The following is a 16,469-nucleotide window of genomic DNA, read 5'->3' as shown; positions in this document are numbered from 1 at the left end:
GAGAACTCTTCTTGTGAAATATTTCTGGACTTTGTCAATTGTGTTCATATCAGATACTTGATATGAGTTCCAGACTGATGAGCTGTATTCAAGTATAGGTCTAGCAAATATTATGTATGCTCTAGTTAGTAGTGTGATATTACCATAGAAGAAGCTACATAGGATTAGATTAACAACTCTTAATGCCTTTTTGGCTATGTAGTTACAGTGGGCTCTAGCACATAGATCATTTGAGATGAGTACTCCAAGGTCCTTGACAAAGTTTGGATCCTCAACAAGGTCTTGACTATTTAGCTTGTATTTTATTTTCTGATTTTTTTCTGCCAATATGTAAGACAGACCATTTATTTCTTGAGAGTTGAAGTTGCCATTTGATTGACCATTCTGATACATAGTCTTCTTTTTGGAGAGTAGTAGTATTGTCTGTGGTGTTGAATAGTTTTACATCATCAGCAAAGAGAATGCAGTTGCTCTTAATATGATCACAGAGGTCATTTATGTAGAGTATGAAGAGAGTTGGTTCTAAAACACTGCCTTGGGGGACACCACTGTTGACAGATACAGAATTTGATAGGATGCTCCCAATTTTGACCATATGTTGTCTGTTTGACAGGAATGCTTCTATCCAATTATGCAGTTGTCCAGAGATACCATAAGATTTTAGTTTTAGGAGTAGTTTGTGGTGTACCACTGAATCAAAGGCTTTACAGAAGCCTATGTAGATTGCGTCTATTGCTTTGCCCTGATCGACCTGTATAGTCCATATGTTTTTGCAGTGTAAGAGTTGCAGATTGCACGATAGGTTTTTCTGAAACCAAATTGTTTATTAGAGAGTAGGTTGTTTGTCTCTAAATGGAGGACAATGGATTGGTTAATAATTGATTCCATGACTTTACAGGTGACGCAGCATAAGGAGATTGGTCTGTAATTTTCAACTAGGCTGGGGTCTCCATTTTTGAAGATGGGGATGACCGTGGCTTGTGGCCATACATTAAGCAAGGAGCTGGTCCTGAAAGATTTTTCAAAGATTATGCTTAGAGGTTTGGCTATGGCAATGGATACCTTTTTTAAGAAGTAGGCACATATTCCGTCTGGTCCAATAGATAGGGATGGTTTTAGATTGTGCGGTGCTTTTTCAACAATGTCTTCTTTAAAATCGATATGTATTAGATAATTGTAGTTGTCTGTGGTTTGACTAGGAAATACTGGGCATGATCCATTACTGTTTACAAATACTGAGCCAAAGAATGTGTTAAAGAGGTTTGCTTTGATGGTGTCATTGTTGCAGTCTTTGCCATTAGGTCCTTTCAGGGGTGGGATGGACCTTGAGTCTTTTAGTTTGTTGTTTACAAAATTGTAGAAAGCATGGGTAGAATTTGTGCATAGAAGGTTTTCCTCTTGTTTAATGTGATAATAAGTGCATTCAGTTTCTATCTGGTGGCATAGATTTTTGTATCAGCTTTTGAAGTTGGCAACATGACCAGATTTGTTTTTTTGTCAAAGTACCAAGTATGAATACAACATTACAACATGCATATTTACATACTACCTTTTAAAAATTCAATATGTAAATTATATAAGAGGAACTAATAATTATTGTGCATGATGCATATCATCAAGTTTTAATTACATACACTGAGCATAACTAGTGAACTCTTCTGCATGCATCAGTTGCTGAAAGCGAGAGAAGATTTTGATTATGTGTTTTTGCAGACATTTTACTTGTGTTATATAGTATTCAATATGGCTTTTCAATGCACTTGATAAGCAATGATTGCTGTCCTTTGTCACTATATTATTTTGCTTGAGTTAATGAATCCTTCATATATGTTCCCTTTGTTTCTTTCATTATTTTGAAAGAAGGAACTTTTAAAACATGGAAATCTGTTTTCTGCTAACTCCACTTGCTGTTGAATTTGAAGACTCTGGAGATTTACTTTCTGGACTGTGAATGCATAGCCTTTTAAAAACAGATATACCATACACCTGGGACATTACAACAATTACTTTTAACAGTTCTTTTTATCACTTAAAATCTGAAGGAAAAATAAGTTTTATTGTAGGTAATAGATTAATTTAGATTGCTGGAAGTTTTGCTATTAGCACAATTTTTTTGCACTGATTGATGTCCAAAGTGTCTAATTAATGGCCAGAATGTTTATATTTCTCTGCTATGCTTTTAACACTTCTCTAATGAGATGATCATAGCACTTTAGGCAGTCTGCAGCTATGTTTGTTTCTACAGGATGTCACTAATCTCAGTTTCTTCACTATCCTTGATCAGGAACATCTGTTGAAATCAAACCCTGTGGTCCTCTTTTCTCTGCTGGGTTTTTGAATGTGTCACTTGCATGTTATTTTAAAAGCTAAGACATATTTGCTGTGATTAACTATCCATTTGTAACTATTATTTCAGATCCCATTTCTGCCCTACAAGAAGCCATTCTAATGAAGTAAAATCAACATATGTACATAATTTCTAACGTATCATTCAGGAAAACTTGTAAGCCAGCTGCAATACATCCAAGAGAGGTTCTATTTAGATCATGTAAGTGTTGATCTATTTTAACAAGACAAGAATTAACATAGTGATCTTATGCTTACTTTAACAAATACATTAAGGACAAAACGCATTTACAGTTAAGTCATTATATCAGTTTACCTAAGACATGGTTTTTTCATCTGTCTTAGTTACTAAAGGGAGAAACTTCATAGCTTAATAGTAGAAAACTTCTGCACAGGAAGTCCCAGATCCCATCAATCAAGTGATATATGAAATGGAGGGACATCACAAGTGCAGATAATGCAGTACAGACAATGCAGTACAGACAGTACAAACTATTATTTTTATCCATTATAAGGCATTTTTCTCTATAGCATAGAAGATAGGTTTCTACATGTGATGTTCCCTATGTAACAAGGATCAAGCAATAGACATAGAAGGGGAAAAACCGAAAAGGAATCATTGCTTTTCTACTTAGAAGTCAGTTATGATTCTGATCATCTTCCAGACAGCATGGGAAACCTGAATTATTATACTATTAGTATAACTATATACAAATATAGCTATACTAATACTATATAGTATAGTTTCTCCTTCTTCCCAAAATGTCCTGACACTTACAATCAGACTGTCATTGTCTCCTCCTCCTCCTCCTCCTCCTCCTTCTCCTAGCTAGGCATTGCAATGTTAAATAGAAGCATGGGATAGTGGAAAAAGTGGCACCACCACTGGTTATTTTGGCAAAGAAGTACAGAAATTGTAATTATGAGTTAGTTTTGTTCCACTACAAAAAAAGAGAGGAATTTCTCTGCAAAATATTTGTTGTCATAAATCAATCAAATATTTATTAGACCAGCATAAAACACCTGTTAGAAAAATTCCATCCATTTCAGTAATAATTAACACAATATTGTAATATTAAAATACTAAGATCACTATAAATATTATTGATAATACTAAAACTATTAAGAAGGAAAAATGTAAACACAAATATTGCTTAAAAAATAAAAAGGATTCTCAGTTAATTTATTCAAGCTCACTATCCTTATTATCTGTTTATAAATTTTAATTGTTTCTGAACAGAATCTAGTGATATAGTATGTAATAAACAGTTCCTTATCCTAGAGGAGAAAATCAACAAGGATATTTTCATTCCAACCTCTAACATATGTCAATACCGGAAGAATGACAGTTTCTCAACTATATTAGTCATATGGGCAATGTAAAGGAGCTTGTGTGATGTTTGTCAGAGTGTTTACGTTGCATGGATAAGTTATCATAAATGTGGAGATTTAGGTGAATCTCTGATCCAGAACTGAGGAAGGTAAAACATAAAGCCTAGCTTTGAGAAAGCCTCTTTGCTGGGCTGGATTCCCATCCAGAATAATATTGCTGGCAATAGTGTGGGCTGGAATATAGCTAACTCCATTCTGGATTATGTATATGTACATAGGATCTTTTCTCTAATTATTCTTTTGCTCTTGAGGGTATTCCAAAAGGTGCTTAGATGGTGAGTCATTAGGAGTAAGTTTCCCCAGAATTGTGTGTTTCCATAAGGATTGAAAATGGCCTGACAGAATTAATGAAATCAGTCTTGACAGGAAGAAGTGGGCTTTGAGCCAATAGGTCAGTATTAGCAGCCATGCCCTCACCTTTGCTTTTTGTTGCTTAATTCCTTTCTGAGCATCAAATTGGATATAGTTCTAGGCACTCAAAAAATGGTTCACAAAATTTAGTATGGCTTCAAGTGATTTATACTGAGGGAATGATTCCAACTGAATATCAATGCACAGCTGAGCCAAGGGTTTTGCTATAAAACATTTTATAGCTCCTTATATGCATTCAAATAAAATGGGGGGGATAAAATTCATAATACCGTATCTGTACTCCTTTCTGCTTTTGAAGCAGCACAGTCTGCATCTCCAGGCACCCGTAGGCTGGAACTCTACCACCAAATGCTTGAACCTTTTAGACTGCTCAGTTTCCTTCCCTTGAAGGATCCATTTAAATCTTCCATTTCCTCCCCCCAAACCACCATTTTGTCTGATATCAATTATTGATAAGTGCTCTTGGCAGAAATGGGTTGAAGTTTTTGAGAGTGAAGGTTTTACTTGAGTTTACAGGCATTGGTGAAAGGATAGCCACCTCATCAGGTTTTAGAAATCCCAGCAATCTTACTGTGGGCTGGAGTAGATATTATAGTTATTGCATTTACTTTGAACCAAATGTTGATATACTTCTTAGCATTATACTGTATGATACTTTGCTAAAAATATATATTTACTAGCTGGATACCTGTGCTTAGTGACAACACTATGTAATTGGGCTATGCAAGAGAAATCTGGTTCAAAATCCGTTGGCTCAGTGGTGGTCAGTGATTGAAACACATAAGGGAATATATCACTCCTACCACCTTGAGTCTGGAAGCAGTTCCATAGGTGGAAGGCATAGACATTTTGGTGAGGTACCGATGTTTAGTACTGTAAGGAGCCCCAGACTCTTCCTGAGTGAAGGAATGGAACGTCTGCCAGTTTGAACTGAGGTAACAGAATGTGAGGCAACTAGTAGAGATCAGGCTATGCAGGAGAAATCCGGTTCACAATCCATTGGCTCAGTGCTGGTCAATAATTGAAACACATACGGGAATATCTCTCCTGCCACCTTGAGTCCAGAAGCAATTTCATAGGTAGAAGGTGTAGACATTTTGGTGAGGTACCAGCATTTAGTACTGTAAGGAGCCCCAGACTGCTCCTGAGCTCTCCAGTACCCTCTGATGTTCTGCCATGGAGAAGATGGCTATTACATCAATATACCTCAGTGCGACACAAAGACCAAGGGTCCTCTTAAGAAGAACGTGTCTGCTGCTGACTTTTACAGCTACAGGATTATGGAGTGTAATAGCGAAAAATGCTACCTACTGCTGTTCCGCAACCTTGTGAGGTAACTGGCAGATGGGACAGAATTCTTTTCGGGTGCGGGGTAGAACTCCTTAGCATCAGAGTGTGTTAATTACTGTAATAGTAATGATCTGATGGTCATTTCAAAAAATCCTTTCTTAGCAAGAACCTAGAAGCTAAGAGGAACATATATGCCAAATTTCAAGTTTTAGGCTTTGCAGTTCTGGAGAATTTGTGATGTACTTGGCTTTTATAAATATAGATTGATTGGAACTTGTGTTAAAATTAACTTTTCAGTATTTGAGAGTAATGTGATCAATTTAGTCCAATTCAGCAAATCATTGATTGATGACTATGCTATTCACAAAAACAAAATATTGAGAGAAAATCCTAAGAACGGGTATGTAGCGTATCACTGATTCCCAGCAAACAATTCAATCAGGATTGAAATATTCTTAGTTGCAACAGATCATTAAGTGTTGGAGTGGAGAGATACAATAAAAGTGGAAAGAAAGGGGGGCAATGAAATGTTGCACACTTGAGCTTCAATGTTTTGACGAAATTCTCACTTCTAATGTCTATTTATGACATTTGGAACAAGTTTAAATTTAGAAGTGCAGTTTTTGCCACTTTCCAGCTTTTCGGGGGGGCGGTGTTTCTATTCAGTAACATATTAATATTCAGTAAAGCATTTAACTAAGAAAGCCATGTTATAACTTTTCACTTTAATTTTATCCTGGATAAAAGCTGTCAAATTCCTGAATCTCAGTCTTTGTAACAGTGTGAATGATGATAAGAAATTTTATACTGCACTGCATTGTTTAAATAATTTGTTCAAGATTACTTGTCTATGATACACAACTGTGTTGCTTGAAATTTTTTGGTAGTATCTAATATTTGCCCCTTATTCATAATTAAATAAATAATTAAAATATTATACTAAAAGATAGAACTCATATTGCACAGAAAAACATTGAACTAGTTGGGACCTACATAACTGTGAGCCAAAAAGATTTTGTCGGACACTTGATTTTCCAATTTTACTTAGCACACTACTTTAAAATTTTCTATAGGAATAGTTTGTCATATGCAATTAACTATAACCCTATAAAGAAACAAATTGTAAAGAAAACTGGACTTGAATGAGCCTAAGTATTCTGATGTTTAGTCTGTAATCCCAGAGTAATACTTTAAACTATTGAAATAATGTTTTTTAAAAAAACATATTGTAACTGAATTAGTGGAGACAAGAACCATTTCATTCTTTGAAGAGCAAAATATTAGTATATGTGCTGAAGAAAACATTTTAACTGATTTTTCTCCTTCAGAAAAATAAATTCTCTTTGAATTAGGCTCAGCTCTTCTGTATAGACACTTATTGGAAATAATGACTGTCAACACTATTTATCAGCCACTGATGTATCTTCTACTTTATGGAATTTTGTTCTCCAGGCTTAGCCTTAAATAGACAAACATCTTGGTTTTATACAGCCAAGATTTCCATGTTTTTCCATCCTTTAAAATAAGAAAAAGCAACATAGATTCCTCTAGATGTTGAAGTCCCATTCTTCTCAGCCCTTAGCCAATGATGAAGAATGGCGCAGGTTAATTTAACAAACATGAAAGAGATTATCATTGCTCACTCCTGCCTTAACTGGAGCACATTAAAGTGCCTTAGGTCCATTCTTGTCTCATCTCCATCTTTGTACTGGGCCTTAAAAGCTATGGTTATTGGATTATGATCCCTAACCTTTCAGTCCAATCCTTTTTTTGAAAGCTTCATTTTGAATACTGAATTTGTGAACTTGCCTTTCTTGTGCAATTAAAACATTTGGTTTAGAAACCTATAAAACGTAACTTACTCAATTATTTTGCATGTGGCACATTATAAGAAAATTCTTTACACAAATCTGCTTTTATGTTGCATCTAAGTTCTGGATCTTTTCACTGTTACAACTAGCAATAAGCTTTTAACGAAAAGGCTTCATGTTTTGGCAAATAATCATTTACATTTGCTTTAATAAGTAAGCAGATAAAGATAGCCATATGTTCTTGGAATATGGATTGGGAATTTTATTTTATGGTCGCAAGGAGTAGAAAGATAAGGGGAAGACATTGTTTGAGTGATATTCTTGGTACTGTCCCATTGGGTAAGTGGAGGTAGCTAGAGGAGGAGTATTGATTGGTTTGTACTGTTCTCTGTTGGTTCTCTGAATCTCAAGAGCTGCAGTTGTGAAGGGTAGGTAGAGGGAGCTATATGGTATTATATGCAACATATGCACATATAATTTATATTCCACCAATTTCAATAAACTCTAGGCAATACATCCAAAAGTATAAATATATTAAACCAGTAATTAAAAGCTGAAAGGATAGATTTAACTGTCCTAATTAAAAATTAATAATCCCAGCTCAGACTCAATTTTTACCACTTTCTGGAATGTTAAAAGTACACAAGCTAGCAGAATTTCTGTGGCAACATTGTTCTAGAAAGATGGGCTATTACTGAGACAGGCTGTTCCCCCAAGGGACCCATAATATTCCTTCCCAATTTGACTGAACAGGACAGGAATATTTTCATTGGAGGAATTAGTCTTCTGTGGCCAGGATCTAATCTGAGTTTTTGAAATGGGAAATTATGCATTTCAACAGTTCCTGTCCTTTGCTGTTTCATGTATTGGTGGAATTATCACTGCTGATTAATTTAATAATTTAGATTATTATGGTGTTGTTTTGTAATTGTTGTTGCATCCCTGCAGTTTCTTTATGAATTTAATGGTGTAGTGCTCTCTGTCAAATGGTATTAGTTCTGCAGCAGTTTCTGTCTTGAGGCTGCTTAAACTATGACTGACCATGCAATATATCTAGGCAAAAAAATAATTCTAGATGACAACATCCCTTTTTCTGTGCATCTGTGAGATAAATATGCAGCAAAGATTGTTATCATCAAAGGTTGTTACATAACAAGGTAGAACTAAAGTTTGCATTTTAAAATTTTAATTTAAATATTTGTTAGATGATTCTGCTATTATTCACTTCCTAATGACAAGCTACATGATCATTTTTAAGATAATGTCTAGGCCAACAAATGTGTTTCATAAAGCATGATTTCATGCTATTATTTTGTATCTCTCAAGATCCACGCCTGATAGATTAATCTCATTTTAAATATGAAAAATAAGTTTCATTTATTTCTTTTCACAACAGAGAAGCCAAAATGCTTAGCTCAACTCTTAAGGGTTGTCCATTTGATGTAGTAACACACACACATGGGCTGTGTCAGATCTCCCAGGGTTTTCCACATTCCCTCTGAAGCACTTCACCCTTTTTACATGGAACTCTGCTTAACAACCGGTGAGATCACTTAACAATCACAACTTGGAGTGCAGGAATTGTGGTCATTGATTGAAGCAGTCACACGATATTTTGTTTCACCTCTTCACTGAGATTCCAATTGTGGTCCTAAGTTTGTATAACTTATATATAACATGGGAGATATCTAAAAACTCATATCTAACAAAGCCATGTTGTAGGCTCCCTGTTTGCAAAAGATCCTTAGACCTAGCTAGAAGGCCATAGAGTTAAGGTCAATCTGAGCTCAGGAGGATGATGTTCCAAAGAGCAGGTGCTATGGAAGGAAAGACTGTCTTCCTGGTCCTACAAGATGGGCATGCCCTTCCTGCCAGACCTGAGTACATCTAATGGAAAAAAGGCAGTCCCTCAAAGATGATAGAAATTTTGCTAGATTCTCACATACATTTTAATTAATTTTAATATATCTGCATTTAATCCAAGCTCAACTGCCATTCTGAAGGCAAATTTTGAAGACTAAGGTATATTTTATTTTGGAAGCATGTTAGGTTTGTTTATCTGTTTTAATGTACTATCCTTTGCTTTGTTAACTGACTCATTTAACAAAATTCTGCTCAATGCAAACTATATCTTTAGGAACAGAGAAAATGAATGTTCTGACTATATTCTTGTATGTTGAGGAAACTCAAGTGAGACTGATATTCCTCTTTCTAAAAACTATGTAGAAGACCCATGGAAATTCTGATGTACTTCTTTTAAAGCAAGAATGCATATTGATTCTCCCATAATCCTTTAGAAGCTGTATAAGACTGATAGGTGGAATCACAATACAAAATTTCATCTCCATTGCTACCAGTCCCCCCCGCCCCCGCTCTCTTTCTCTGAGAGAGAGGGAGGCAGGGAGAGAGAGAGAGAAACCAAAGAAACAAGGAAACAAGACTATTGGAACAGAGAGGCTTTTACCTTATCTATGGCCATAGTTAGGCACTTCAATCTTGTCTGTAACCTCACCCTTCCTTCTATTGAGACCGAGATTAGGATTATAAGGAAGAAATAACCAGAAGCCATTTTTAGCATCTGGGCCATTTTAGCCAACCTTAAAACAAAAACTAGTTTTCTGCTCCAACAATCCTGCTAGGTAATTGGGACCAAGTTGGCACCATTTGTTTCTCAGTGGTCAGACAGTTGATTCGTTGAGTACTGAGAAAACAGCTTTGAGGCTCCAAAGTCTCACTGCCTTCACAGAGATCAAAGAAACCAACTGTGATGCATATGAGACTAAGAGAGGTCATTGAAAATAATATTGTATACTTTTCTGTCTTTTGAAAATGCACAACATAAGTGAAACAGAACTATTGAGCTGTTTTAATTGCACGAGTTATTTATAATTATTTTAGCAGGTTTTTTTTTTTTTGTTATGTAATACACTAAAAATGAATTGCCAAAATCACTTTACGGAATGACTTTTGCATGTCAAATTATTGTGAAGACATCTCACTAAGAATAAATATCTTTCCATAATCTGAAGATATTGCTTTGAATGGAAGGATAGTAATTTAAGTTGAAAAATGTAAGAATTCACATCCTTCATTCTTTGTTTATGTTTATATGTGTGTTTCTGTGTATATACTTACTATCTGCAGAGTTATTTTATTTTAGCCCGTGGCTTTACTGCCAACATCAGGGAACATTAGTTTTCTCCCAGATAAGTCTGTAAAATACACATTGCTGCCTATTGAAATGCATTTGTGTTTGCTGTGTTTGAAATATCTCCTGAAAAAGTTTTATAAAGTAAGCACTGAAAAAAACCATCATATGTTGATGATATTTCTTGTTCCAAAATATTTGTAATAGCTGGGGAGCTATAAGTAAGTGGTATGATTTTCTTTGTGAATATGGTATGTAGGTCTGTTTCCTGCCCCAAATCACTTAGTCTATAGCAGATTTCTGATGGAACTATTATGCACATGTAGAATGTATGTTTGAATGTATTTATGTGTGCACGTATGACTGCACAAACACATGGATGACCACTTGAAAACCACATATATAGTCACTAACTTTCTAATTTAGTAGGTATAAATCTTAGCCATACCAATCATACATCATAGTGCACTATTTAATAATTTCTCACTGATCTGTATTATTTTTAGATTCTCCCTTTGATAATGGTTACCTGAAACAATGACATTGCTCAGTAAAGTTTTGGTGCCAATAACCATGTTTATAAATTTGAAAGTAAAATTGGTGAATGATTTAACAGAATAATGGCTATGGAGAGGTTTGCCTGTTCCTTTACCTTTTACTTTTGGGGAAAAACTAAGAAATAGTTACAGTGCTTTTTAATTTTTGTTTTATTTAATTTCAGATTCTCTAACAAAATAATTCTTAAAGCTATCTGAAATTTTTTAATCTAATAAAATATTTCAAAAGCATTTCATATCTTAAATTTGTCATTTTAATGAGAAATTGAAAAATGTTTACGAAATTTTCTGAAATAATGCATTTTTTAAAACTGCAGGAATTTGCTGCACTTACAAAAGAACTAAACGTATGCAGGGAACAACTGCTGGAAAAAGAAGAAGAAATTTCGGAATTGAAAGCTGAAAGGAATAATACAAGAGTAAGTAGAAAACTACTTACAGCATTAACAGGAGACTTTTATTAATAGAGCTGAAAAAATGTAACAATGGCTGTATTAGATCTGTATAGGTCTTGTCAGAGCAAACATATTCTAAGTTAATGCCATTGCATTCTTTCGTATTGTCTTTTTGAAAATTCAGATTTTTATATTTTTGAGATTAATTCTATTTCAGGTTTATCTTTTCGAGCCATTTTTAAAATAGGTTTTATTGAACAGTTTAAATATCACCTGACTTTTAATAGTTGCCCAGAGATTGCTCGGTTTAGTTTTTGACCCAGGTATGAAATTGAATAGCTGACACCTGAACAATGATTGAGAAAATTATGGCTGTTTATCTCCTGACGTCCCAAGACCTTTTAGTGATTACTGATTATGAAACATTTTGAACTCATGAAGCGATGAGTCTTCCCAGATAATTCTTAAGAAATCCAACTGTTTATAGCAGATAAATTGCAGAAAATGCTAGTATACAATGGCTAGAAATCTTTCTATACCTGAAATCTTTCAAAAGCAGTGCTACAAAATTAACATGTCCCTCCTTTTTGTTCATTTGGTATTCAATATGCCAGAATTCTTTATGAAATTTAGAATCATATCATCATGACTAGGATTATGAGACATGTTCCACTTGTGGGAATAACGACAATCACATCAAGATAAATAGATATCTTCTGTTCCAACAACTCAGCTATTAAGCAAATTGAACTATTTGAACATGAGAGAGGGAGAGAGATTGGGAAGATCCCTAGTTGCTTCAATTCATTCAGACAAAGTTTTGTCATCTGGTGGCCTGTGCCTAACTTGTTTTATTTTTCTTTTTGTTTGCCCCCTCCCTGAACTAAGAGATTACTTAGACAAGCAATCTTCCTGAGCTGTTTTTCTATAGCTTAACATACCCCTAAAAAGTGCTAATGGCAAGCTCACTGACCTTAATTAGTTGATTAGAACCCTCCAGCTAGCTGGTACTGTTGTCTGAACTTAGCCATATCTTAATCAGTTTCTCACTAAAGACTTTTGTTGTCAGGTACACAAAATTTAGTCCTAAATGCGTACACTGGTCAGAATTTTTTTTAAATTTCCATTTATTACTATTGTATTTGTGAATGGTCGCTAAACAAGGGAGTTGCTAATTGAGGAATGGCTGTAATGGCTGATATGCTTGATGAGCCGAAGGGAAACTCAGGCGCTAATCTTCCCATAAGAATGGAAGACATATGGATGACTTTGACTGTGAAGTCTATTTATCACCCTCCACTGGACCAGCATAGTAGATCATGATACATTTCTACCAGTAAAGTGTCCTTCATTTTTGAGACTCTTGCTGATTTTGATTCTAGCTGATGCTTATTGGTTAAATGTTAACATATTCATAATATACTTTCACCTCTATTTATATACTAATTGGATTTTTTAAACTTTATTTCAATTCTGTCTCAATTGGCAATATATTCATATTATTAGATTTTTCTTCATTTATCACTCGTGGTATTGGGAAAAGTGTTATAAGGTTTCCAGTATTGGAAAACTTGCCACTTTTGTTATGATTTTGATTTAGGCTTTAGAAATACAGTGTCTCTAAGCTTTAGGTACTAATGAGCTAACTTCTTCATGTTGAAACAGCTGTTACTGGAACATTTGGAGTGCCTTGTTTCAAGACATGAAAGGTCACTGAGAATGACAGTGGTGAAACGCCAAGCACAGTCTCCCTCGGGAGTTTCCAGTGAAGTTGAAGTTCTGAAAGCATTGAAATCTTTGTTTGAGCATCATAAGGCTTTAGATGAAAAGGTACAGTATGGACATAAATGCTTGCTTACTTTGCACATTCTCTCTTTGCTTCCCCCGGACTGAAGATCTGCTCCTCATCCTGGTGACATATGTGATGATGATGATCATTTCAGGATGTTGTTCCCCACCTAGTCTTTTTTGTTGTTCTTCTTGAAATAGCAACAGAGGAGAAAAAAAAACTAAATGCCAAAATGTTGTGCTGATCATGACAAACCTTTATATTGAACAGATGTGATGTGCTTTTTGGTAAAGTCAGTGCCAGACCATTCAGAAGAACTAGCTTTCTTGAGGATTTGTATATTCTCTGTTTCTTTTTTTCTGTCTCAAAGAGCAAACATTGAACTATTGGTTCCTTTTATATGACTTTTGAAGTTTATTTATTAATTTTCAGAGCAGATATCAGATTTCACCAGCATACATGTGCCGAGTCTTTCAGATTATCAGTGGGGCATATATTTCTCTTCCCAAGTTTTTAAAAGAAAGTTCATACTTTCCAACATTTTAGATGTTTGAAACATTTTTATTTTCATGATAATTATGAGGAAAAGAATTAAAATCCAACCTTTTTCTCCAGGATGTTAATATTGCATACATGAGGATCGGTGTTCCTTGTATTCCTCTGACAACAATCTTGTGAAATAGGCTGATTTGAGAAAGACTATGTCACCCTAAACTAAATTCCACTTAATTAAATATCACTTGAAGTGCTTCATTTTTCTGTATTAATTTACTTTGCTAAGAGCCTGCCTTCTCTTGACCTAAAATCAAAGAGCTAATGAGAATATCAACTTATCAGTTTATTATCAACAATTCAAAATATATCTTCAATGGTTGCAGTAAATGAAATATCAGATTGTACATTGCATGGTGCTTGATGAGGAAATTAGATTTTAACTTTAATAGTATGACTAGCAGACCTATCTCGCTGAAATACCTTATTTTTAATGCTAATTTACTACAAAAAAAGTCACAATAAGAAAGTAAATAGTAGGATAATATTTCTCATTTTGCATACTGTAGCATTGATTAAAATAAGTTTTTCTTCCCACTTCCAATGTGCATTGGAGATAGCAGATACATCACATGCACCGAAATCTAAATTCTTAACAATCTGGAGAATCCTAACCAATAAAACTAATCTTCATATGAACAAAATGCCCAAAGCTATGAGCCCCAAATGCAGTATCCATAGAGGTGATTCCACTCGCGTAGTGTTCAAGCTGGATCAAACTGTCAGAATTTGTAGGTACTTCCAAATGAGTCAATTAGCCACAGTTAATTTGTAGAAAGCATATCTTTATACTAGTAAAACTCTTGTTATGATATTGAACTGGATAAAGCAGTGCAAATGCAAGCACCAATTATGGAATCAAGATAACTTCAAATAGACTAATTTATAGAATGTGTCCAAAATCCGGGACTGTTGTGGTTAGCCGGCAGCAGGTGCAGACGGTGGAGGAGAGCGAGGACTTGGATGAGGGGCCAGGACCATCATGGAGTGGACTGCTGCTTTCAGGGATTGTGGGAGCTGGCAGCAGTGATGAGGAGGTTCCCGAGGAGCTTGTTCCAAGTGTGCGTGAGCGCAGGATGATTCATAGAAGAGAACAGCTAGAGCAGCACAGGCAATTCAGGAGTAAGGATGCAACATAATGGCCCCTCCCTCCAGGGAATATCAGCCTGGTTTCAAAAGATTTTTGCCTTTGCAAAAGGCAAAAACACTCAAAGGACCCATCATTGTGTGTAGAGACTCCGGCTTATCTGAAGAATTCTGTCAAGCCTTTTCTGATTGGACTAATTGGCTGCAAGCCATCTTTTATCTACAAAGAAGTTATTTGTAGATTAAAGCTATGAAGGTTTGAGTTGCTGCATTTGTTTGAGATTTTCTTGCTGGTAACAGGGTTGGGTCAGAACAGTGACATGGAACTTCCAGAGAATGAAATTTGGGGAAATTGTGGTTGTTTTGGTATGTTGGCTGCTGCTCAGCTATTGCCACAGTCATATGATCTTTATTTTCAACAGTCCATGACAGTTTCCCAGCCAGTCTCACAGAGGGCTGTTAGATTATTAGAGGACTAATAAACTATTGAGAATAATTTTGTTCCACCTTTGAAATCCTAGGAAACTTTTAAGTTTCCATGGTGATTAAATTTAATCTTGGTAGTTGGAATTTGCATAATTCATCACTGCTGGAAATGGTCTTTGGAGGCCAATATTTTTTCATAATTTAATTTCACTTTGCAAAACCAGAGACCCTCCTCCCAAAGCCATTCACCACTAGAAAAGTAGCAATGTAGTGTGTTGTTGTAGCATGTTAATGAATAAACCATTATTCTAAACATTCAAGAAAGTATTTATTTTGGTAAATAAAAATTTCTCCCTCCCCCAACTATTCAGCATTCTTTTCAATAAGTGACAACCATTGCATCTTTGGTACATTGATTGCTTAGTTAATTCTACAGGTAGACTGGATTTAGCAGACTGAATTGCTTGATGCCCAATAATATGTCAAGCTACATAAGCACAAAGCTAAACTGATTTGTCATTATTTCACATTAATGTCAGTTAAATAAGATTCATAAAATTTGATAAGAAGCTCAATTTGCAATTTATAATTCTTTATAGAAAAGGATACTTTTCAGATTACAGAAATGAAATGCTTATTATTGTCCCAAGACAAAGCAAACAGTCTTTGGTCTTCATAGAAAAGCTAATGTAATTTTTGTTGGATGAAAATGAAATGTCTATGTTTAAGAAGAAAGGATAAAAATGCATATTTAAAAAACTATTTTACTTATACTCTGTGACATTGATTTGGTTAAATTGATCTGATCTGGGCATGTGTAAGCCTCAGAGTTTAGCATTTTCCTCTCCACTTGCCTTTTCCAGCTTGATTGGAAATAGATCAGAAGCATTTGCTTGTATTTTGAACAACACTGTATTTACTTGATTGTAAGAACCGTGATGGTACAGTAGTTAGAATGCAGTATTGAAAGGTAATTCAACTCAAGGCCAGGAGTTTGATCCTCACCAGCTCAAGGTTGACTCAGCCTTCCATTCTTCTGAGGTTGGTAAAATGTAGACCCAGATTGTTGGAGACAATATGCTTACTCTGTAAACTGCTTAGAGAGGGCTGTAAATCACTATGGAATGGCATATAAGTCTAAATGCTATTGCTATTACTGTATCTCAGCTGGGATTCCAGCTAGTTTTCTTTTCTGAACAAGTCAAACATCATTATCCAGTGCTGAAGTTTTTTTTTTTCTTCTGAGAAGTCATATTTGAAACTAACATATTTTTCCAATTTGACATTTTGAAAAACCATTAATTG

At 35.0% G+C, this 16,469-nt stretch overlaps 1 protein-coding gene across 5 annotated transcripts in view; it reads left to right on the top strand.

Annotated features, from left to right (window-relative positions):
* Positions 1-16,469, top strand: part of PPFIA2 (PPFI scaffold protein A2) — a 194,048-nt gene that overhangs the window by 98,296 nt on the left and 79,283 nt on the right. For all 5 annotated transcript variants that reach the window (XM_087934511.1, XM_087934508.1, XM_087934513.1 and 2 more), the window contains 2 exons: positions 11,234-11,335; positions 12,977-13,141. In XM_087934511.1, coding sequence (XP_087790637.1) covers positions 11,234-11,335; positions 12,977-13,141 — 267 coding nt within the window. The remainder of the gene's footprint in view (positions 1-11,233; positions 11,336-12,976; positions 13,142-16,469) is intronic.

Source organism: Pseudonaja textilis, chromosome 5, assembly GCF_049901715.1.
Source record: "Pseudonaja textilis isolate UNSWEBS1 chromosome 5, rPseTex1.2, whole genome shotgun sequence".
Lineage (NCBI taxonomy): Eukaryota > Metazoa > Chordata > Lepidosauria > Squamata > Elapidae > Pseudonaja > Pseudonaja textilis.
This window is presented reverse-complemented; position numbering and strand designations above follow the sequence as displayed.